At 56.2% G+C, this 23,666-nt stretch overlaps 1 protein-coding gene across 1 annotated transcript in view; it reads left to right on the forward strand.

Moving 5' to 3' along the window:
- The window catches only part of VIL1 (villin 1), a 25,918-nt gene continuing 2,252 nt past the window's right edge, over positions 1–23,666 (forward strand). Inside the window, exons 1-19 of the mRNA XM_038585723.1 lie at positions 1–144; positions 5,340–5,425; positions 5,613–5,687; positions 6,561–6,757; positions 8,030–8,138; positions 8,295–8,405; positions 9,736–9,938; positions 10,040–10,118; positions 10,300–10,398; positions 11,014–11,167; positions 11,736–11,836; positions 11,924–12,061; positions 12,833–12,991; positions 14,074–14,253; positions 14,588–14,733; positions 15,350–15,494; positions 15,943–16,131; positions 17,996–18,064; positions 19,145–19,285. Coding sequence (XP_038441651.1) covers positions 5,351–5,425; positions 5,613–5,687; positions 6,561–6,757; positions 8,030–8,138; positions 8,295–8,405; positions 9,736–9,938; positions 10,040–10,118; positions 10,300–10,398; positions 11,014–11,167; positions 11,736–11,836; positions 11,924–12,061; positions 12,833–12,991; positions 14,074–14,253; positions 14,588–14,733; positions 15,350–15,494; positions 15,943–16,131; positions 17,996–18,064; positions 19,145–19,285 — 2,370 coding nt within the window. The 5' untranslated portion in view covers positions 1–144; positions 5,340–5,350. The remainder of the gene's footprint in view (positions 145–5,339; positions 5,426–5,612; positions 5,688–6,560; positions 6,758–8,029; positions 8,139–8,294; positions 8,406–9,735; positions 9,939–10,039; positions 10,119–10,299; positions 10,399–11,013; positions 11,168–11,735; positions 11,837–11,923; positions 12,062–12,832; positions 12,992–14,073; positions 14,254–14,587; positions 14,734–15,349; positions 15,495–15,942; positions 16,132–17,995; positions 18,065–19,144; positions 19,286–23,666) is intronic.

The following is a 23,666-nucleotide window of genomic DNA, read 5'->3' on the forward strand; positions in this document are numbered from 1 at the left end:
TCTCTCTCTCTCTGGGGCCCTATCTTCCCTTATATGGTGAAGGCAGTTCCTGGGGGGGGGAGTGAGGACAAAGGTCGATCTCCTGCAGCCAGCTTGCCACAACTCCCTGAGACCTCCCAGGTGGCAGCTGCCTCCCCCAGACAGGTAAGGCAACCCTGCGGGACTCGGGGTGGGGGGGGGACAGTAGGTGGTAGGAGAGGACCAGACAGGGGCCCCGCTTCTTGCTGGCAGCGTAGGGCCTCCTGGAGCACCTTGGAGCGGAAGGGAGGGAGACGCTTGGCATTCTGGAGCGTCTGGAAAGAGCAAGGAGCCCGCTGTGGCTTCCTGGGCCTCCAAGGAAAGAGCTGTACGGGTTCCAGTCCAGATAGCTGCTCTTTCAGGCCCGCACCTGACACCGCCCCCAGCCCACGCGGGTGTCAACCATCCCCACTGCCCTGAATGGGGAGGGTCTGGAGACTTTAGATTTCAAACCTGGACACTCCTGGGCACACCAGGACTAGTTGGAGGCGACTCTGCCTCCCCTTCCCCCGCCCACCGGTCTCTTTGCCCATTTGTTCTTTTATCTGAAATCATTCCTTTCTTTGTGTCGCCTTGCCCTCCACCGCTCCGGGGCCTGGGCGCTCTGAGATGGTGAACAATAGCCACCAGGCATTGAATGAGCAGAGAGGGGCAGGGGGCCGGTGACCGCCGGGCCAAGCACGCTGCTCTGTCCAGTCTTCGCCCTGCCACCAGCCGTCACCTGGCTTTACCAGCCACTGTGGCTCCATTTAACTGAAACGGGTGGAGGGGAGGAGGGAGCCAAGTCCAGACCAGGGTTTTGGGACCTCCCGTCCACCTCTTTCCAGAAAGCCTGCAAAGGCATTCCAGGTCTGCGGCTGGCAGTCTGCAGGCTGGGATGCTGGGGTGTGTCCTCCCTCCCTGCTTCCCTGGGCCTGGGGACTGGGGAAGCAGCAGGATGTCCTGGGTTCGCATCCCTGTCCGGTTCAGCATGACTGGGGACTGGGAGCCATGACAGCACCCCACAGGTCTCTGAAGCCAGAACCCTGAAGGCAACAGGGGAGCAGTTAAGAAGGGAAAGATGGGACCCGGGGGGAGCAGGAGCCCTAACTCCCACCAGGACTCCAACATGGTCCACCCCTACCATTCCTTAGTTCTTTTTTTTTTTTAATATTTTATTTATTTATTTATTTATTTATTTATTTATTTATTTATTTATTTATTTATTTATGAGAGACACACAGAGAGAGAGAGAGAGGCAGAGACACAGTCAGAGGGAGAAGCAGGCTCCATGCAAGGAGCCCAATGTGGGACTCAATCCCGGGTCCCCAGGATCACACCCTGGGCTTCAGGCGGCGCTAAACTGCTGTGCCACCGGGGCTGCCCCCATTCCTTAGTTCTGTCTTTAAACTCTGCGAATATTTGTTGAGCACCTACTATGTGCTAGCGCTGAGGGCTACACAGACAAACTGTCTAGGGCCTTGACCTTGGAGACCTCAGATATATTTTTTAATTTTTTAAAGATTTTATTTATTTGTTCATGAGAGACACAGAGAGAGAGAAGCTGAGACACAGGCAGAGGAAGAAGCAGGCTCCATGCAGAGAGCCCGATGCGGGACTCGATCCCAGGACCCAGAGATCACGCCCTGGGCTAAAGGCAGACGCTCCACCGCTAAGCCACCCGGGCGCCCCTCAGATTTATAAACAGATGCTTTCATCACCCTGTGGTCAGAGGGCCAAGAGAGGCCTGGGGCCAGGATGCCCCGCAGCCCCTTAGTCTAGCCTGAGGATTCTTGGGAAGGCCTCCTGGAAGAAGTGAGAATGAAACTAAATCTAGAGGAACATGTAGCTGTTAGGAATCAGAGAAGGAAGGGGGGGAGGGCGCTTGGTAAAGGGAAAGCAGGAGCAAGGGCATGGGGACCGGGAGAAGCAGCCTGGGGGCCAGGCATCGAGCAGAACAGCATCACTAGGAGGCAGAGCCTGGCGGGGAGAGGTAGGGGGTGTGGCGGGGGCAGGCTGGAGAGACATTCAGGTGGACAGAGGGCCAGGAGACGGAGGGGTTCAGGGTGCTGCTCAGATAGCTGACTTTGGGGTCTGGAGAGTAATGGTGTCTTTCCTTGAGCAGGGGACAGAGAATACCAGGGAGCAGGAGAGAGGGGGGCACCCAGAGAGCTCAAGTTGAGGGGGAAGGCAGTGCGTATCCCAACCTGGGGCCATGCTGTGTGGGCACGGGGGAGCGAGGAGCCCATCATCCTCCCGCGGGCTCAGGAGCCCCAGCCTCTCTGGGGAGGGCCCTCCAGGGATGAGGGACAGAGGCCTCTGCTCTGAACAAGATGGGTTAAGAGTAGGAGCAGCTGGAGAGTGCCCAGGAGGTATGCTTGGAGTATGAGCTCACCTCTCAGGTCCACCCTCCTCAGGATCCCCTGCACCCCACGCCGGTGGGGGGCAGGGCCACCTTCCCCTTTCAGGCTGCTGGAGGCCCCACATCCTGGGTTTCCTCTAGGGAGGGAGCATGCGGCTTATTCAAGTCCCTGCTCCCCCAAATCTCCACTCATCTGATGGGCAAGAAGGGCCTCCTCCTGTCCACCCTCGATTCCTCTTGCTGCTCACTCCCAGGATCAGAGCATGTCCCTAAAGATCATCTAGTTGACCCGACCATCCCCCCACCCAGAGATGAAGAAGCGGGGTTCGTGTTCATACAGCTAGCGAGTGCCAAAGAGTCTGTCTTGGAGAAAGGAAGACGTTGACCAAGGTGATAAATGAAGTAACACAGGAAACAGGTTTCTCCTTTGTACCTGAATTAGTCCTACTGACCCAGGAGTCCTGGCAACCCTCGTAGAGGGGCCACGGCAGACAGGGGCATCGGACAGGACCCAGGCGCAGGGGGGCTCCTACAAGCACAGTGAGGGAGGGGTTCCTACAGGCACAGAGCTCTGGTCCCCCAATCTGCGCTAATCAGAGGCTGGGCAGGGAGACTTTGCCCCAAACTCCGGAAAGCCAGGGAGAGAGGTCACCCCTCAGGACGCAGAAGAGGGAGTTTCCCAGCAGTAAAGGGCCAGGTCCTTGTTCCAAGAGGTGACTCAGAGTCAAGGTGCCATGAGAGATTAGATAGGGAGGTTCCAGGCTGTCAGAGCATGAAGCCTGACCCTCGGGGCCACTTGACCTTTCATTTATTGCTTGTCAATTCAAGGAGTATCCAAGGAGCCTTCCTGGAGGGCAAACTCTGTGCCAGGCGGGGAGGTGGGCTCGGTGGGGAATGGGGTTGGCCTCCAGCCTGATGGGAGAGGCAGGAAACCAAGGATGAGAGTAACTGGGGACAAGCCAATCTCCACCCTGGCTCCTATCAGGGTCTCTGGGAAGTTTTTTGTTTTAAAGTTAAGAGAGAGAGAGAGAGAGAGAACCTGAGCTGGGAGGGGCAGAGGGAGGGAAGCAGATTCCAAGCTGAGCATGGTGCCCAGAGACCGACTTGGTCTCAAGACCTTGAGATCATGACCAAGGCTCGGACGCTTACCCGACTGAGCCACCCAGGCGCCCTTCCCTGGGCAGATTTTAAAGCACCCATGCTCCGCCTCCCAAAAGGCAGAAAATAAAGTACCCAGGCCTGGGCCCCACCCAGCCTAATTAAATCAGAATCCCTGGGGATAGACCTGAGCCGCCTCAAAGCCTTGGTAGTGTTTAAAAGCTCCTGAGGGGATTCTGATGAGCAGCTGCAGCAGGGACCAGAGCTACAGGTGAAAATGGAATGAGCCATAAAAGATACCGCAAAAGCAGCTTGGGGAGGCGAGGTTTCTCTCAGCTCCGTGGGTGGAGGCTGGTTCACCCTGGGAGAGTTCACTCTGTCTTCCACCCACCCATCCACCCACCTCGCCAAGTGCCCACATGGTTTTAGATGCTGGGGGCTCAGGACTGAGCAAACAGGGTCCCCGCCCTTGTGGGGACTGGATCTTGAGAGCCACCTGAGCAGTGATTGAGGGGTGTCCGGGGATAGCGAGGCGGGACCACGAAACTGCTGTGTATGCTTTTTTCTACTGTTGTAAAAATACACGTGAGATTTAGCATTTTAACCAAAGTACACAGGTCAGTGGCGTTCAGGACATTCGGGATGCTGTGCCCTACAACCATCACACTGTCTAGTTCCAGGATTTTCTCACCATCCCAAATGAAGCTCTAGGCCTACTAGTAGGCTCGGCCCTCTCCCCTCCCTCCAGCCCCTGCCAGCCCCTAATCCGCTTGTCATGGGTATGGACTTGTCTGTTCTGGATGGTTCATATAAATGGACTCACACAACAGGTGGCCTTTTGTATCCAGTATCTTCCACGAAACATAATGTATTCCAGGGTCATTTGTGTTGCGACACATATTAGGGTTTCATCCCTTTTTTACAGCTGAATATTCCATTGTGGAGATATAGATAATAGATTTGTATATATGCCATCTTTTGTTGATGGATATTTGGGTTGTTTCTACATTTTGGTTATTGTGATTAGAGCTGCTATGAATTTCAAGCACAAGGTTTTGTTTGACCACCTGTTTTTTCTTTTGGCCTTTATTTATTATTTGTTTTCCTTTTTTTTTTTTTTTTTTTAAGTCTGTATGATTTTTTTTCCCCCAGTCAGCATGGCTCTGTAAAAAAATTTTCAAAATTTTTTTTTTCTTAATTTTTATTTATTTATGATAGTCACACACAGAGAGAGAGAGAGAGGCAGAGACACAGGCAGAGGGAGAAGCAGGCTCCATGCACCGGGAACCCGATGTGGGATTCGATCCCGGGTCTCCGGGATCGCGCCCTGGGCCAAAGGCAGGCGCCAAACCGCTGCGCCACCCAGGGATCCCTGGCTCTGTAAAAAAATTTTCAAAAAGAAAAATTGTTTGGGGGATCCCTGGGTGGCTCAGTGGTTTAGCGCCTGCCTTAGGCCCAGGGAGTGATCCTGGAGTCCCAGAATCGAGTCCCACATCGGGCTCCCTGCATGGAGCCTGCTTCTCCCTCTGCCTGTGCCTCTGCTTCTCTCTGTCTCTCTCAGTCTGTGTCTCTCATGAATAAATAAATAAAATCTTAAAAAAAAATTGTTTGGGGCTAAAGAGTGGGGGGCTTTCTTCAGTGGGTAATAGGAAGTCAGGGTAGAAGTTTGAGCAAGAGAGGGACAAGACCCGAGCTGGGTGGGAAGGCTGGAGGCCGGGTCCTCCGCAATTCGGGGGCCAGGGTGGGGAGAGACCCCTCTCCTCCCAGGGCCCCTGAGCCCTGGCCTCCAGGGCTGTTGGGAGCTCTCCAGGGCTGGGATGGAAGGGCAGCTCCTGAACTGCCCCCAGATCCTCAGCTCTTGCTCCCACACCCCCTTCTCCAGGCTCATCCGCCATGACCAGACTGACCACCCAAGTCAAAAACTCACTCAACATCACCACCCCCGGGGTGCAGATATGGAGGATCGAGGTGAGGCCTGCCGGGGTCTGTCAGGGGGTGGGGGGCTCTGCAGGTTGGGATGGGCTGAGGGAGAGAAGGTGCCTGAGATTCCCTGACTGTCCCCCTCTCCGACCTCTCCCTGGGGTCAAGGGCAGCGGGGCAGCTGGGGGTTCTGGGTGGTCCAGGGCAGCCCCTCTGAGCTCCTTCCTCTCCCTAGGCCATGAAGATGGTTCCTGTTCCTTCCAGCACCTTCGGTAGCTTCTTTGACGGTGACTGCTACATAGTCTTGGCTGTGAGTTGGGGGTGGGCGCGGGAGGGGCTGCGGACAGCAAAGGTCTCTGGCTCAGAGGGACAATCTGAGGCTGGGGGTGGGAAGGGGGCTGGCCAGCTCCACCCCTGGACAGCATCTGCTGGGTGTACCACCCAGGTACCACCCAAGTACCACCCAGGTACCAACAGGTACCTGGCCTTTAGCGGCTCTGCAGAGCCAGAGATAGAACAGGCTCTCGCCGCCCTTGGCTCCCTGAGCTCCCACCTGAGCTGAACTCCTTTGAGTTTATAGTCTTGGGGACCCTCTGAGCCAGTAGGATGTTACCCTACCTCAAGTCCACGTTTCCGAAATCCATAGTCCCCTCTGTATCACCATCATGGTTTGGGCCACATCTATACTATTAATGTGCTTGTATTTGCCCTCATATTGACTCACTTTTCAAATTTAAATCCATATTTTTAAAAACATAACTCTGCCTCATTATCCTAAGCGGAAAGGGGTGTCCCATGTCACAGACAGAAAGCAGCTATAAAACATTCACATCATCCTTCCGTATGCACATTTGTTTGCACACCACCTGAGCACCTCGCCTCTGACGGGGCCCGCACATCACTTCGGGAAGTGCTGCTATCAGCCACCAACTGCTTTCCAAGCCGAGATGTGCAAGACCCAGGGGGAAAGCCACTGGCCCCGTGTCTCAGAGAGTCTGTGGCGGAGCTAGGGCCAGTACGCTGGGCTCCTGACCGCCAGGGCCGTGCACTAGACGCCCTCCCCACCCAGCTTGCCCGTGGCCCAAGCCCATGTGTGTGGGAAACCATGCAAAGCAGGGAGGCGGGCAGAGGCCTGTGGGAGGCCAGGGCCTCGGGCACACCGCACACCTGCTCTCCTCCCTAGATCCACAAGACGGGCAGCAATCTGTCCTATGACATCCACTACTGGATCGGCCAGGCCTCGTCCCAGGACGAGCAAGGGGCGGCTGCCATCTACACCACACAGATGGATGACTTCCTGAAGGGCCGGGCTGTCCAGCACCGGGAGGTCCAGGGCAACGAGAGCGAGGCCTTCCGGGGCTACTTCAAGCAGGGCATTGTGTACGGAGGGGCACACCACCAGCGGGGTGGGCGGGGGCTGGGGGACCAGGGCCAGGGAGGGGCAGAGCTGGGGCCACAAGGGGGTGGCGTTCTGGGGTGGGGAGACCTACCATGGGCTCTGGGAGACTTTTGTTCTTTGTGCTTCCCCACCCCCATTTCTGTTCCTGCGCTGTCCTTGGTCTTTATTCCTCTGGGTGGCCATTCTGAAAGTCTGTGCACCATAAGTTTTGTAAATCACCCCCTCTTTGAATGTCCTGGAGAGCCCGGTGCCAAAGCAGGCCTTCCGGGGCATCACATCAAGTCTTCCCTGTGGCCAGTGGGTGAATGATTGCTTCTCCATGCTCCAAAGCAGGGCTTTCACACTAAACACCCAGATTTCTAGCTTTTCCTGAAAAGTCTGAAGACCTGGTCTCTGGGCTTTGCCCATGGAAACACACACTCAAGAGCCAAGTTGCTCCTGACCAGCAGGATAGGCCAGAAGCTCTTCACTTAGCCACAGTCCTCACCCCTCCCTTTTGTCTTGCTCCTCTTCTTCCCACACTTAGAGCAACAGTCCACCCCTTTGGGGCATTAGAGCTGGTGCCTCTCCCGGCTTAGCCTTCTTGGACTGCCCTAACAAAATGCCTCGGAACGAGTAGCTTAAACAACAGGGATGAATGTTCTCACACTTCTGGAGGTTGGGGAGTCCACGAAGGTTCCAGCTAATTTGGGTGCTACTTCCTGGCTGGCCGACAGCCACTCCTCACTGTGTCCTCACACGGTGAAGAGAGTGAGCAAGCTCTCTGGAGTCTCTTCCTTTGAGGGCTCTAACCTCATCACAGGGGCCCCAGCCTCACAACCTCATCTAAACTTCATCAAAATCTCCCAAAGACCCCAGGTCCAAATCCCACCTCCCTGGGGTTAAGGCTTCAACATAGGAGTTTGGCAGGGGACACAGTTCAGCCCACAGCATCTCCCCTCTTCCCCTTCCCTTCAGCCCCCTGTCCTCGGCAGGCCTTTCACACTTCCACAGGGGCGGGGAGGGAAGGCTCTGGGGTGCAAACTTTAAGGAGGCTGAGGAAGGTCACGCACATGCAGGCAAAAGCCCAATCTGGAACTTGTGTGACCTTGAGAGCGAGGGCCTCAAAGCTGCAGCTGTGGCATGTTGTGCACCTCATCCTAGTCCCGCGCCAGCCCTCAGAGGGCCCCATGCAGCCAGGCGCCCAGGCTGTCATGCCGCCCCCCCCCCCCCCCCCCCCCCCGCTTTCCCTGCTTAGCTCCCTCTCTTCGCAGGATCCAGAAGGGGGGTGTGGCTTCCGGCATGAAGCAAGTGGAGACCAACTCCTACGAGATCCAGCGGCTGCTGCATGTCAAGGGCAAGAGGAACGTGGTGGCCGGAGAGGTGGGCCCCGGCCAGGGCCCTGGGGCATGGCCTCCTGTCTCCCCTCCCAGCCTGGGTGGAGGGCAGAGGCCTAGGAGGGGTGTGGGTGGGAGGAGGCGGGGAAGGGACGATGCCCTGGGGCAAGTCTCTGACTGCGCCTCCCCCCTGGCGCTCCAGGTGGAGCTGGCTTGGAAGAGTTTCAACCGCGGGGATGTTTTCCTCCTGGACCTGGGGAAGCTCATCATCCAGTGGAACGGGCCCGAGAGCAACCGCATGGAGAGACTCAGGGTAGGCCGGGCGGCACCACCCGTCTCCCCCATCCCACCTGGCCTCACCTGCCCCCCACACCCGCCCCTCCCCTCTCCCTCCAGCCCACCTGCCCCCAGGTCCCCAGGCCTCACCACCCTAGGCCACATGTTCAGAGGTAGATCCGAGTGTCTGTGTGTGTGTTTGTGTGTGTGTGTGTGTGTGTGTGTGTGTGTCTGGAGGCGTGTCAGGCGTGTCAGGGTTGGCGTGTGTTCTCTTGGCTCATCTGCCCTGGCTCTGGCCTCCACTGGCCGTCGGGTGGGGGAGACAGACAGGAAGGCAGCAGCTGAGAAGTGAGGGGTGAGCGTGGTCCTGGGGGTTCTGGAAAGGCTTCCGGGAGGAGGTGGGCTGGGGAGGCGAGGGCCCTAAGGCAGAGGGAAGTGGCCGGTGGGGGCCCTGCCAGCACAGCCAGAGCACCAGGGGGGATTACAGGGAGCTGGGAGGGGAGAGGGGTCTCGCTCTCGGGGGTGTTCTGGGTTGGGTTTTGTTCTCAGGGCCTGGGAGGTCTGAAGGGCGTTCTGACTTCTGATGGAGAAGGGGTGCAAGGGGTGGTGGGGACACAGGGATCCCAGTGGCCATCGGGGCAGGGGAGGAGGTGCCCCGCCCCTCCTGACAGGACGGGGGGCAGGGGGTGGGGACCCACCGGCCTTCCGTGGGTGGTGGACGGGGTGGAGGAGAGAGGGGCGCTGTGCTGGAGCAGCCGGGAAGGGGCTGGAGTCCCATTTCCTGAATTGGGAACGACCAGGAGTGACAGCCTGCGGGGGACAGGGTTTAGTTTGGGGCACCTTTAAAATGGGGTTGGAAAAAACAATAAAATGGGGTTGGCGTGGGGCTTGGGTAAATGAGCTGAGAGCAGAGAGCTGGGCTGGTGACAGAGAGAGGAAGCAGGCCCGGGACTGGGGCTGGGGACTGAAGTGGCAGTCCCCAGAGCAGGGGCCGCGGGGCCGAGGAGGGGGAGCCAGGGGTGCGTGTGTGTGCACGTGTGTGTGAGCATGTGTGTGCACAGGAGAGCTCACCGTGGGCAAAGAGACTGAGTACTGTGATACCCAGGGCTCGCTTTTGTCCAAGACTGTGAAGTAAAATCACAAATTTCAAAGTCAAAAGCGAAGGCCCAGCATGTGCACCCCAAACACCCTCTTGCCACCGAGAAACCTGCCTTCCCAGTGGGGTTTGCTTTGGTTCCCTCACACGCACCTTAAGAGCCTGGTCCCCCCTCACGGTGCCTCGTCCCTTGGGGCCGCTGCGGGGTGGGCCGGCTCCCCCCACCCCCTGCCCCACTAGCCTTCGCGGGGTCACCGCGGCCTCCCCGCAGGGCATGACCCTGGCCAAGGAGATCCGAGACCAGGAGCGCGGCGGGCGGACCTACGTGGCGGTGGTGGAGGGGGACAACGAGAAGGCCACCCCGCAGCTGATGGAGATCATGACCCACGTGCTGGGCCCGCGCGGCACCCTGAGGGCGGCGGTGCCGGACAACGAGGTGGAGCCGGCGGTCAAGGCCGCCCTCAAGCTGTACCAGTGAGTGTCCAGCTGGGCTCCCCGCGGGCGAGGGGGCTCCGGGGAGGGCGCCGGGGGGCGGCGTGGGACCTCCCGGCCTGTGCTGTGCCTTTGGCCCGCAGCGTGTCGGACGCGGAGGGAAAGCTGGTGGTGCGAGAAGTCGCCACGAGGCCCCTCACCCAAGACCTGCTCAGCCACGAGGTGAGAGGGCCTGGGGACCCCCAGCCCCGACTCCCATCCCGCTGCACCCTGCCCACCCCACCCCAGGTGGGAGCAAGGCCAGGCCCTGGAGGCACCTTGGTGTCTGCCCCCCTCCCCGCGGCCCAGCGCCGACCGCGCCCTCGGGCCCCCACCCCGCGTCACCCTTGTCTCCCACCTCTAGGACTGTTATATCCTGGACCAGGGGGGCCTGAAGATCTACGTGTGGAAGGGGAAGAGGGCCAACGCCCAGGAGAAGACGGGAGCCATGAACCAGGCACTGGTGGGCATGGGGTCAGGCAGGCAAGGAGACGAACAGATAGGGATGGAGAGGGGATGGGGTCAGACCACCCTGGGCCTGACCTGGCGGGGGTGCGGGGGTCAGTTCTGTCCATCTTGGGGGTTCTCTGCATGCCGGGGGGCCAACCACCAGGCAACCTCGCAGCCTCCTCAGGATGGGAGCTCCCACCTCCATCTCGGTTCAGAGGAAAGAGGGAGAATTGGAGGCTGTACTTTCTGCAAGAGAGAATTGGGTCGACAGGGGGCTGGGTGGGGGCAAGTCGGAGTTTGGGGTCATTATTAGGGCTAAAGTCCGAGTTGGCATGGGGTCAGCGATAGAATGGGAGTTGGGTTCAAGCTTGGAGATGGCAGCTGGTGAACGGGGTTAGAATTGAGGTAGGGTCAAGGTTGGGATCTCGCTGGGTTTTGGGGTTGGGGCCAAGCAGGGTTTAGCTTTGGGGTCAGCACTGGGACTGGGGTTGGGTTCAAGTTTGGGCTTGGGACCAAGGTGTAAGTTTGTGGTGGGGTTGGGGTTAGAGCCAGGCTGCGGCGTGCCGTGAGGGGGTCTGGGGGGGTTCGGAGAGGGACACAGACCCAGCCACCCCCTTTCTCTTCCCAGAACTTTATCAAAGCAAAGCAGTACCCGCCCAGCACACAGGTGGAGGTGCAGAATGATGGGGCCGAGTCAGCTGTGTTCCAGCAGCTCTTCCAGAAGTGGACCCTGCCCAATCGGACTTCAGGCCTGGGCAAAACCCATGCCGTGGGTTCCGTGGGTGAGGCCTGGCCCGAGGCAGGGTGGGGTCAGGAGCCGGAGTGAGGCGGGGGGAGCACCTGCACCTGCCTCCTGCCCCCCTGCATGCGATCTTTCGCCCTGGCTCTGGGCTCCTCAGGGCGGGGTGGTGGGGGAACGACACGAGGGAACCTGCATTCCCTTCCTTGGGGCTGTCACTCAAAGGGAGCTGACAAGCACCTGTCTTTCCTTTGGAATGGGGCTGTCGCCCTGGAAAGCAGGCAGCGTCAGTGTGTCGCCACACAGTGTTTGCTGAAGGCAAACTGAATACCGGGGCCCCTGGAAGAGGATAAACGGGCTCTCCCTCCCCGGGCTCCCCTGGAGGCCCTGCAGAAGCCCGAGGCTCGGGGGTGGGGGGTGGGAGATGGGGTTCCGCCGCAAGACTGCCGCTCTCTAGCCCTGCGACCTTGGGTAAGCTAGCCGACCTCGCCGGCCTCGGCTTCCCCATCCGGAAAACGGATCTAAGAATTGTAGCTGTCACTCGGGGCTGTTGTGAGGACCTGGAGGCCCTCAGCTTGTGACAAGCTTGTCGCGATTCCCCTTCACTCCAGCCAAGGTGGAGCAAGTGAAGTTTGATGCCACATCCATGCATGTCCAGCCTCAGGTGGCTGCCCAGAAGAAGATGGTGGATGACGGGAGCGGGGAGGTGCAGGTACGGTGAGCAGGGGAGGCCGGGCCGGGGGGCGAGGGGTCAGCGGAACCTGTCCTGGCCCTCATGCCAGCCTGCTACCTGCCCCAGGTGTGGCGCATTGAGAACCTAGAGCTGGTGCCGGTGGAGTCCAAGTGGCTAGGCCACTTCTACGGGGGTGACTGCTACCTGCTGCTCTACACCTACCTCATTGGCGAGAAGAAGAACTACTTGCTCTACATTTGGCAGGTCAGGCCCCACCCAGCCCTGCCCAGAACACCGCCAGCTTGGCTCCCACTCTGGTATACCCCTGCTAAGTGGCCACGACTCTTGAGTTGAATACCTCCAGTGATGGGGAGCTCACCCCTTTATCATACTGGGACTCCTTTGGCTATGAGATCCCACTGGCACGGGGTACCCCCATTCACAACCCTTTCCCCTCTCTGGGTTCACGGAGCCTCCCTTCCAATGTCCATGGCTTCCAGAACATTCCCTTCCTGTGCTCAAAGCACTGTTTCTGTGTCCAGATATGAGTGAGCAGAGAGATGTGTGGGTGCTGGGGGTAGCGGTGTGGTAGCCACAGTGTTGTCCCAAGTAAGAAGGAGAGGAGGGCAGCCCAGGTGGCTCAGGGTTTAGCACCGCCTTCGGCCCAGGGTGTGATCCTGGAGACCCGGGATCGAGTCCCATGTAGGGCTCCCTGCATGGAGCCTGCTTCTCCCTCTGCCTGTGTCTCTGCCTCTCTCTCTCTCTCTATGTCTCTCATGAATAAATAAATAAATAAAAAAGAAGAAGAGGAGGTCTGGGGTCAGGGCGGGGGGCAGGGTGCGGGGCAGGTGAGCTGGGAAAGGACTTGGTTCGGGTCAGGTTTGGTTTGGGCCATGTCCAGGGCGCTGTTTGGAGGGGCAGACAGTTGCTTTGGGGCCAGTTGAGAATCGGGGATGGGGTTGTTGCCGCGGCCGGGGACGGGCTCAGAACCGGGCCAACCGTGTCCCCCTCCCCTTCCACTGTGCTTGTCCCCAGGGTAGCCAAGCCAGCCAGGATGAAATAACAGCCTCTGCCTATCAAGCTGTCACCCTAGACCAGAAGTACAACAACGAACCGGTCCAGATCCGGGTCCCGATGGGCAAGGAGCCACCACACCTCATGGCCATCTTCAAGGGACAAATGGTGGTTTACCAGGTGTGGCTGCTGGCCTGAGGCTCCTGGCGGTACCCACAATCGCGGTGGGGCAGGCACCAGGAGATGGGGCAAGGGCCTGGGGCGGGCCCGGGGTGAAGCGCATCCTTAGTGGGACAGGACTGTTTGAGGCCCCACCATGTACATGGAACTGGCAAGACAAACAACCTCTCAGGACTTTAAGAACATGCAAGGGGTACACAGGGTGTGCAAGTACCGTTAGTCTCTGCACCCCATCTCCCTGGATCCTCTACATGAGAACGGGTGTTCATTTGGCTGGATTTGCCCAAGCGATGAGCCTGCCCAAACTGCGTCGTGCCCTCTAACATAATGGCATAATGGCATAGGCATGTCCCGCACTCATTTAAGAGATCATCTGGGGCCTTCATCATGAAGCCTGGGGCCTCCTCAAAGTGCCAGGGCAGGAACAGGCCACGCATTCCTGTTGCCTGTCTTGTTGGGACAGCAGCAGACTAACAGCCTCAGGCACCGTGTGGTTAAACCCAGACACACAGGTTGAGTCCAAAGGGGGGCGTGAATGGGAGCCTGCGCCCTTACAGGGCAGGAGAGGGAACCCGAGAGGCCGGGCAGGCGGGGAGTTCCTGGCAGAAGTGGGGCTTGGAGGAGCCCTTGACGTCAGGGTCAGAGTTGAAGAGCTCAGCAGAGGTAAAATGAGGCATGCAGTGCAGGAGCACCAGCAAGGACAAAGGCCCAGGGGAGCGGTCCACATGGAGCCGTGAGAAGCCTGGCCGAGCTAAACGCGAGGGTCTGGAGAGAGCCGAGTGTCTGGAAGGGCCATTTGCACCTGCGTCCTGTGGGGCCTTCAAAGGCTGGGCTCAGGAGCGGGTTCTAGCCTATACGCACTGGGGAGCCACTGAAGATTTCGGAGCAGGGCTGTGCCATGACCAAAGCAATGTCTTCAAAGGCTAGTCTGGTAATGATGCGTCAGGACCCGGGGGCGGGCAGCCCCACCCCAGCCTCTCTTCTGCTCTGTTCTCTGTGTCCTTCTCGTATCTTCTGTTGTTTGCACTAAGTTGCTCTCTGTCTCTCTGTCTCTCTCTCTGCCTTCTCCCCACACTCTCCAGGGAGGCACCTCCCGGGCCAACACACAGGAGCCAGTGCCCTCCACACGGCTGTTCCAGGTCCAGGGAACCAGCGCCAACAACACCAAGGCCTTTGAGGTCCAGCCCCGGGCCAGCTCCCTCAACTCCAATGACGTCTTCATCCTTAAGACCCAGTCCTGCTGCTATCTGTGGTGCGGGAAGGTGTGTGCGGGGCCTGGTGGCCTCCTCCTCCCCAAGGGGGTCTTAGGGGTCCCCGGGCCTCCTGGGAGCCTCTGGCCAGTAGGTCTGGCTCATTTCCCAGTGACGTCTAGCCAGCCTCCCTTCTCCCTTCCTGTAAGGAGCGGGCGACTCCTGTCCCCTCTGCCATTCTTTGGTGTGTCGAGGACGGAGGAGGGGTGTGCACGGGGTCCTGATCCAGGCAGAAGGGCCGTCTTGGACGAGGAGCTCTGGGCCAGTGAATGTGGTGGAAGGGTGGCAGTCGGTGTGGCAGTAGAGATGGCCTTGCCCCAAAGAGCTGACCCCCTCCTCTCCCCAGGGCTGCAGTGGGGACGAGCGGGAGATGGCCAAGATGGTTGCTGACACCATCTCCCGGACAGAGAAGCAAGTGGTGGTGGAAGGGCAGGAGCCGGCCAACTTCTGGGTAGCCCTGGGTGGAAAGGCTCCCTATGCCAACACCAAGAGGTAACTACGGGGACCCTCTGCCTCCAGCTCACGACCTGAGGCTGGAGAGCCTCTTAGCACCTCCATCCCATGGCCCAGAGCCTGCAGCAAGCATGGACTGTGGACTCTGGGTACCAGGTCCCTGGGGCTGGAAGACGAGTAAGGGGCAGCCCATGCCCTCAGAGCCTCTTGGGCACAGGGGCTGTGTCTGTGCAGTATGCCTGGGGCCTGTTGGGCATGTTTTCTTGGCAAATGGAGTTCATGGCAGTAGGAAGCAACTCAAAGAAAGGGACAGGGCTTGCCCTTTGGGAAAAAGGTGCCGGAGCCCTGCCCTTTAGTGTTGAGGCCCAGTAGTTCTAGGCCTCCTACTGCTACTGTCGGAGGCCTAGAAGGAAGATATCAGAAAGAACTTCCCAACGGGCCTAAGGAAGAGCTTCTGGAATGCACGCCCTGGAAAGGCGGTGGGGGTTTCTCCCATGGAGCACTCTTAGACTCTTGGGAGGAGGGGAGCACTTTTTGTGGGATCAGGAAAAAAAGAGCATTCTCTGAGAAGCTGGGCTTTCCAAGTAGGAGTTCTGTGTCCTCGATTTTTCTTTCCCTGCCTTCTTGTCAACACAGTTTTGTCTCCATCCCGCAGATTGCAGGAGGAAACCCTGGCCATCACGCCCCGGCTCTTTGAATGTTCCAACCAGACCGGGCGCTTTCTGGCCACAGAAATCCCTGACTTCAATCAAGATGACCTGGAAGAGGACGATGTGTTCCTGCTAGATGTCTGGGACCAGGTACCTGGGCCTGAGGACTTCCCTTCCTACCAGCTCCATTCCCACAGCCGAGAAAGGATGACTTTAGGGACAGGCAAAGTCTGACACTGTCTCAGCTCCCTTATTCATCCTTCCTGGGAGTGGGATGTGAACAAGAGCCTAAGGAAGAAAGAGGCAGGTGGGGAGGAATGTGCCCAAAGGGGCTGCGGGGCAAGATGTATTTTCCCAAAGCCCCACCTCTGTCACACGGCAGAAGCATGTTCTTGAGGTCAGTGGCTCTGGAGAGGCTGGGACTCAGGCTGGCAGGTTATCCAAGCAGAGGGCATCTGTCCAAACCGTTCATGTCCCAGCTGCAGAGTCAAGACCAGATGGGGCCTGCCTGAGGTCACTTAGCCCCCACTCTCGGCCATCGGAGCCCGGTGGGCCAGGGGGGACGGGCAGGGCTGCCCACACTCTGCATTCTCCACAGGTCTTCTTCTGGATCGGGAAGCACGCCAACGAGGAGGAGAAGAGAGCCGCAGCCGTCACGGCACAGGAGTATCTCAAGACTCACCCCAGCGGCCGTGACCCCGACACCCCCATCATCGTGGTGAAGCAGGGATACGAGCCCTCCACCTTCACCGGCTGGTTCCTGGCGTGGGATCCCTTCAAGTGGAGTGTGAGTGGCCGGCCGGCCCTCACCCTTACGGCCTTCTCCGGGAGGCCCCTGTGCACACCCCCGGGGCCAGGCCAGACTCCCAGGCTGTTCTGTTCGTCCTGAGAGAGGACCAGTGATAAATTTTTATTTTTTTATTTTTTATTTTTTTTTAATTTTTATTTATTTATTCATGATAGACATAGAGAGAGGCAGAGACACAGGCAGAGGGAGAAGCAGGCTCCATGAGGGGAGCCCGACGTGGGACTCGATCCTGGGGACTCCAGGATCACGCCCCGGGCCAAAGGCAGGGCCAACCCGCTGAGCCACCCAGGGATCCCCAGTGATAAATTTTTAAAGGGGCCCAAGGGGGCCTCGAGTGAGGAGGAAGGCTGTGTGAGACCATTAGGCCCCCTGGTGAGGGAGAGGAAGGCAATCTGTCAACCCCCAGGCTGATGACGGGGCCTTGCCTGTGTACCAGACTTAGCTCAGGGCTGCTGCACGTTATTGCTAAGAGCCGTACTGACCAGTTAAATTAAAGCTGAACAAAATCAAAGATTCCATTTCTCACAAGCCCGAAGCTAGGTGCTTCATAGCCGCCTGCGGCTGGTGGCTCCCATTTGGACGGCACAGAGAAGGAACATTCCCATCTCCGTAGACACTTCTCGGAGACAGTGCTGGCGAATCCTCAAGCCAGATGAAATGACACGTCAGTTCTTGAGGACAAATGTCTTCCTGGCACTACATCCTAAGCCAAATGGGTCATACCTGTGGCCCTTATCTGGGGGACAGTGAGTCAGACTTTCACAGGGTTTTCCTGAACTGGCTGCACATAGAAGCAGAAGGAGGGTCCTCAGGATGGAAGCCTGTGCAAGGTTTCTGCAGGAAGAGAGAAGGCTAAGGTGGAGAGTGCTGGCCCGGTGGCTTTGGGTGCACGAAAATTTGCACAACGGATGAGTTTAGGGAAACAGAGCTTAGATTCATTTCCTCGGAACTGTTTTTTGAAGGCATCCGTTCAGTGGTTGATGGGCTGAATTTAGTCTTGAGGAGAGATGAAACAAATCTCAAGGCTGCAAATCTAGATGCTAGAACTCTTTTTTTTATGATTTTATTTATTCCTTTATTATTTTAATTAATTTATTTTTAAGTAGATGTTTTAAAAGATTCTATTTATTTTTTTAAATAAATTTATTTATTTATTCATGAGAAACACAGAGAGAGAGGCAGAGACACAGGCAGAGGGAGAAGCAGGCTCCACGCAGGGAGCCCCAATGTGAGACTCGATCCCAGGACCCCGGGATCACGCTCTGAGCTAAAGGCAGACGGCCAACCGCTGAGCCACCCAGTGTCCCGATGCCAGAACTTCTTAAATTCATATCGGTGTCAACTCTGGAGGCCTTCCCTCCCCTCCAGTCCTCGCTGGCTTCTCTCTGGGTCAGCGCAACTGCAGTCATGACGTGCCATGCGGGGCCAGGCCCCGGGTGTATGGAGATGGCCGAGGTCCCTTCTATGGCTTCATCTTTCTGCGGTAGGGTCCCCTCCAGGCTCTGGGACGAGACCCCTGTGGTCCCCAGAGCCCCCACCATGGAGGCAGGTTCTCCAGGCTGCATGTGGCTGCTTGCTCCGCCTCCGAGGGTGGTCTCCATCCCCACATGGGGCTGAGGGGGACTTTGCTGACCAGCGCCCTGTGGGTGCCCATCCTCCCCATCTAGCCTCTTGTCTTGGGGTCCCTCCCCCAGGCCCAGGCCCAGGTCCCGGCCCCGGCCCCCTCTTCCCCTTCCCACCCCCAGGACTGAGACCAGCCTTCTTTCAGCCCCCGGAAGGAAAAAAATTCTTCCATCTCCTCTGCTGAGAGCTGGGTCTAACTTGTTATTTACTTTATGTGCAGAACACCAAATCCTATGAGGACCTGAAGGCGGAGCTCCAAAGCCCTGAGGACTGGAGCCAGATCACTGCTGTGAGTATGGGGAGGTGGCAGGCTGACGACGCGCAGCCCCACGGGAGCTGAGAAAGCTCTAGCAACGATAGCAGGGTCCCCGGCTTTCCTTTCCACCATGTCCTCCCACGGCTCAGGAAAGTGCTTCTCCCTATTTAACTTCGAGCTTTTGAAGCCTGTTTTCTTTTTTTTTCTTCCACTTCCTAGTATGATGGTGCATTAAGAGAACAGTCTGGGTGATGGGAGCTTGGAGCAAGGGGGGTGCAGCTGGTTAAAACGCAGATCCCAAAGTCCCACTCACTCCCCCGAATTCTGGCGTGTGGAACTGGGACGAGCCCCAGGAATATGCCTGTTGTAAACGAACAGCCAGGTGATTTGTTAGTGCATGGGCTACACTTTGAGAAAGAATGATTTGTCTGCCTTGGTCACCCTGGGGTCCCCTCTCCAGACCTGTGGCCTCTCACCTAGTTAATAGAACCACATCGAGCCTATTGGCCTAGGATGTGGAAATCCGAAAGCAAAGCCCTTCCTTCCAGAAATTCTCAGGCTGGCAAGGGGAGGCGTGACCAAGTAGACTCTGTAGAAATGTGTCCAGGGCACGAGAGCAGTTTCACAAGCACGCTGGGGTCATTAGTAGATAACGCAGGCTTCTTGGCCCCACCCGCAGGCTGAACACCTGCACACTCAATAAACCCTTCACGGTGGACAGATACTTTGGGCAGAAAAGCATAGATAGGTCAAGGCTAAGCGAGCTGATGACAGTTTCATGACAGATAAGAGAAAGAGGCCCATAAATGCCCAAGGTGGACCTCAGACATCTGTGGGAAGCCATGGAGAAGTTCAGAAATCATAGAACAACATAATCACCTTCCACCCATTGGCTTTGGTTGGGTACAAACCCAGCAAGGTTTTGCTCACAGGTCCGCTGGAATGGTGTGTTCTTGTGAGGACTGTGTACATGCAGGTGGGTGGGCAGTGGGGGCTATGGAAGGCTTCTTGAAGGAGGTGCTCTAGAATCAGTATTGACTCCAGAGAAGAAGGCAGCCTTGGAGGTCATCACAAACCAGTCGAATTGACTAGTGGTTTCCTTTTCTTCCCTAGGAGATCACCAAACCTAAGCCGAACACGTTCACCGCTAACACCAGCCTCATTTCTGGGCCTCTACCCATCTTTCCCCTGGAGCAGCTGGTGAACAAGTCTGTGGAGGAGCTCCCTGAGGGTGTAGACCCCACTAGGAAGGAGGTAGGCCAGACGAGGAGGAGGGGGAGGATGGGGAGGAGGAGGAGGAGGAGAGCTGGCTGCCATTTGCTGGACAGCACTAATTGCCCTCCCCTGACCCCCAGCCCTGACTGTGCCCTGCAGGTGATTAGGTGCTGGGGGTGCCCTGGTGAACACAACAGAACTGGTCTTCACCTCTATGTGAGATCACAGCTCAGTGAGGACAGTGGGTTCAAAGGATCCTGGTTATAGTATCATTTAACTTCAGTGATGATAAGGGCCACAAAACAACAACAACAACAACAACAAAAAGATAAGGACCACAAAGGTGAAGTGCAGGTGCCATGAAGAGTATTCCAAAAAGGAACCTGATTTAGGGAGAGAAGATTGCCTTCTGAAAGGGGAACAGGAATTATTTAGGCAAATGGATTATTCCTGGAGAAGGGAACAGCATGCACGAAGCCCAGAGGCAGGGAATAAGCAGGGCGGCCAGCTGGCTGTGGGATGCGGAGCTGGGGAGCAGCAGGCACGGGGGCTGGGGGCCCGAGGGAGCAGTGCCTGTTACGCCACGTTGGGAACGTGGTGTCTGTCCAAAGTAGACAGGAGCCATCATGGTTGGAGCAGGGGAGTGGCAGTCGAGTTTAAGCTTTTAAAAGATCGCTATGGGGCACCTGGCTGGTTCAGTCGGTAGACTGAACTTTTAAAAAGTTTACTTTTTAAAAAAATATTTTATTTATATATTCATGAGAGAGAGAGAGAGAGGGGGGCAGAGACACAGGCAGAGGGAGAAGGAGAAGCAGGCTCCGTGCAGGGAGCCCGACATGGGACTCGATCCCAGGACTCCAGGATCACGCCCTGGGCTGAAGGCGGCGCTAAACCACTGAGCCATCTGGGCTGCCCTAAAAAGTTTACTTTTAAGAAGTTTTAAAATATTAAGGAAAAAACCCGATTTTATTTATTTATTTATTTATTTATTTATTTATTTATTTATTTATTTATTAAGTAATCTCTGCACCAAGCATGGGGCTTGAACTCACCACCCTGAGATCAAGAGTCACACTCTCTACAGACTGAGACACCCCCAAAGTAAAACCTTAAATAAAAAAGATCACTATAGCTACTCAGTGAAAAAGGGACTGGAAGGTGGCAAAAGCAGCAGCCATAGGCAGGCTGAGTGGTGGACGGGAGTGTAGAATAGGCGGTGGCTGGGGAAGCGGAGGACAGGAGATGGTTTAGAGAAATATTTAGGAGGTAAAGTCAATGGCACTTGGTAATTACTGATGAAAGGAGTGTGTGTGGGGGTGCAGTTGTGTCATTTCCTGAGATGAAAAAGAAACACCTCTGGGGCAGAGCTTAGATGGGACAACAATGAGTTTGGTGGTAGCTGTGCCATTTGAGGCAGCCTGGAGACATCGGAGTTGCTGTGTATTTGGTGGGCAGGCTCTTCAGAGGCGCGCCAGCGCGAGGTGCTTCTGGTGGCTGCAGCTGCAGGTCCCACTTGGGTCACTTGTGGGGAGAGAGTATGGTAAGAAGAGTTTGTTAAAAACACAGTTCCAATGTCTGTTCGTTCCTGCTATGTGAAGATCCAAAATAGATGGCAAATCTAGCCTGATGTGGGTATTGAGGGAAAATGCACTCTGGGTATAAGAAACTGTAAAGAAGTGTTACTAATGGATTAAAGAGTCCACAGAACAGAGATGCCCGATTTCTCCAAGAAATGGGCCTGATACATGTTTAAGTGTATTGTTCCCAGAGCATTTGCTCTGCCCTTCACCTTGGAGACCAGTCCATGCATTATCTCCCAGATGTACCCATCTGTGTCCTTGCTGGAATAATGGGATGGTCCCAATATATTTTTTGGTAACAGTGATATTATGAATATTCTTTGCCCAGCACCTGGTGCATAGCAAGTGCTCTGTAAACATAAGCTGCTCTTATGAGTGCCTGAGAAAACTGGAGAGGGGAAGGGACTTGCCCCACGTAACTTGACATAAGCTACTTAGTGGCAGAGTCAGGGCAAGAACCAGGTCTTCGGAGTCCTGCCGCCTTGCCGCTACCATCTTGTGATGGTATTTCCTTATTTCCGAAAGGAGGGGGAGCCAGTGTTATTGAACCAGGTGATTGATAGGGGGCCGAAGGGATGGTGCATTTGGAATGGGACAAACAGAATCAAGACAACCCTACCATGGTAGACACAGTCTACAAAATCTAAGATTCTTTTATTTTTAATTTTTATTTATTTATGATAGTCATACAGAGAGAGAGACAGGCAGAGACACAGGCAGAGGGAGAAGCAGGCTCCATGCACCAGGAGCCCGATGTGGGACTCAATCCCGGGACCCCGGGATCACAACCTGAGCTGAAGGCAGATGCTTAACCTCTGAGCCACCCAGGTGTCCCTGTGGCTGATTTTTTAAAAAAGATTTGAGAGCGAGAGAGCACGGGCACGCAGTGGAGAGGGGCAGAGGGTGAGGGAAAAAGAATCTGGACTCTTCTCAGGGAGAAGCCCAATATTGGGCTTGATCTCAAGACCCTCAAATCATGATCTGAGCCGAAACAAGACTCAGACGCTTAACCGACTGTACCACCCAGGTGCCCCGTTTTTTTGTTTTGTTTTGTTTTTAATCATGGGAATAACATACATACTTGTGGGAGAGCTGTAGGTTCAATGTTCAGTGGGGAGAGTAGGAGAGGGCTTCAGGTCTCTCTGGCTGCTCCAAACTCGGACGGGGAGCCAGGGGCAATGAAGAGTGGGGTGGTGGGCCTGGCTGCAGGCAGTAGCAAGAGGATAATCTGAGTACCAATGAGTAAACCACAGAGAGGCGGATGTGGGTATGGGTGAGGCCAGTAATCAGCTGGTAGGACCACAGAGTCCAACAGCAGGACTGGTGGAAAGATACAAGTCCACTGGGATGGGCAGTTCCTGCTATCTACCCTCCGGGTCAGAGTCCAGAAGTTGCAGCCAAGCTGTGGAGCCAGCCTGGGTGGGGCCAGAGAGGGCACCTGCAGCCCCAGTGGTGAAGGACCTGGGGTGGCGGTTTGCTACAAACCAATTTGGTGTAGGCACATCTTCCCCAGCCACTGATGCTCGAACCGCTCACCTTTCCTCTCTTCTTCCCTGCCTGGGGAGGGGCGGGGAAGGGCAGGGGCAGGGCTCTCAGGGAACTTGAGGAGCGAATGCCCGGAGGCAGGAGGCAAACCTAAAGACAGGTTAGAGAACTGAGGCAACAGACCACCTGAGCTTGAAGTCCACCTACAGATGTTTTCCAAGCTGTTTCTTTAAGGGCTCTCTGCAGGAGTGGATAAAGCACTCCCCTGGGGTGGCAGTTGGGGGGGCTCACATTGAAAAGAACCCATGGCTCTTACTACCTCGTCCTCTTCTTGGGGCCTGGGGAGCAGAGGTGAAGGCTGGGGGATGCTGTTTCATAGCAGCTTCAATTTGGGGTTCTCACACGATGTGCCTTGAGGGCACTTAGCTGGCCTTAAGCAGTATTGTCTACGATCGAGTTAGCTGGGAGCAAAGGTCATCTCAGGCAAGCCCTTCATTTCATGAAGCAGCATATCCTGGGCTTAGAAAGTGGTTTCCAGGTCATGATCTCTAAACTAAGAGCAAAAAAGTAGATAGAATTGTGCTAAGCTTCTAGATCATTCACAGGATGGGAGAAGCCAGGATGAGTCATCCACTTCCGCTCAGAACAGCCAGGTGTTTCTGCAAGTGCCGCAGCTGTACATGTGTGCCAGACTGCTGCGTGCTCTGCTCTTCGGGCTGGGGTGGCCGGCCTTGCTCACTTGATCTCGAGCAAGGTGGGGCCCAGGAGGGCAAGCCCCTCCCCAGGCTCACAGGACTCTTGCTAGCAGAGCTGGGCCTCCTGTGTAACAGCAGAGTCTTGTATATCCAGACGTGGGTAGATTCCCTTCTGGGGCTCATCTGCTGACCCTGTGGGCCAGATACAGAAAGGATCCCTCGCTTGGGTCCACGGTTCAGTAAGACAGATGAACAAGATACTGGTTTCCAGTGCCCTTCCCTGTGTAGTATCATTTTCCTCCCCATAAAAGCATTACAAAGAAGCAAAAATTGGCCTTTATTCTCCCATCTTATAGAGGAAAACTAAGACATTCTCTTAGTTGGCCAATTCCTTAAGCAAGCTAAAGTCAAATGTCCTAGTTATTTCAGAGCTAGGGTGCTAGGGTGCACTTGTCAAAAGGAGCTCAATCTTTTTTTTTTTTTTTTTTTAAAGGAACTCAATCTACCTCATGTTGGTCACATTCCAAATTCAGGGATCAAACTTCTTAGACCTCATGTGTCACCTGACTCCTCCCCAACCATCCTGGTTCTCCTGACCTTACCTGCTTTTGCCCCTCATGTAGTTACTATACCACACCTATAGGACTTCTCAAAGTAAAC

This window comes from Canis lupus, chromosome 37, assembly GCF_011100685.1.
Source record: "Canis lupus familiaris isolate Mischka breed German Shepherd chromosome 37, alternate assembly UU_Cfam_GSD_1.0, whole genome shotgun sequence".
Classification (NCBI taxonomy): Eukaryota; Metazoa; Chordata; class Mammalia; order Carnivora; family Canidae; genus Canis; species Canis lupus.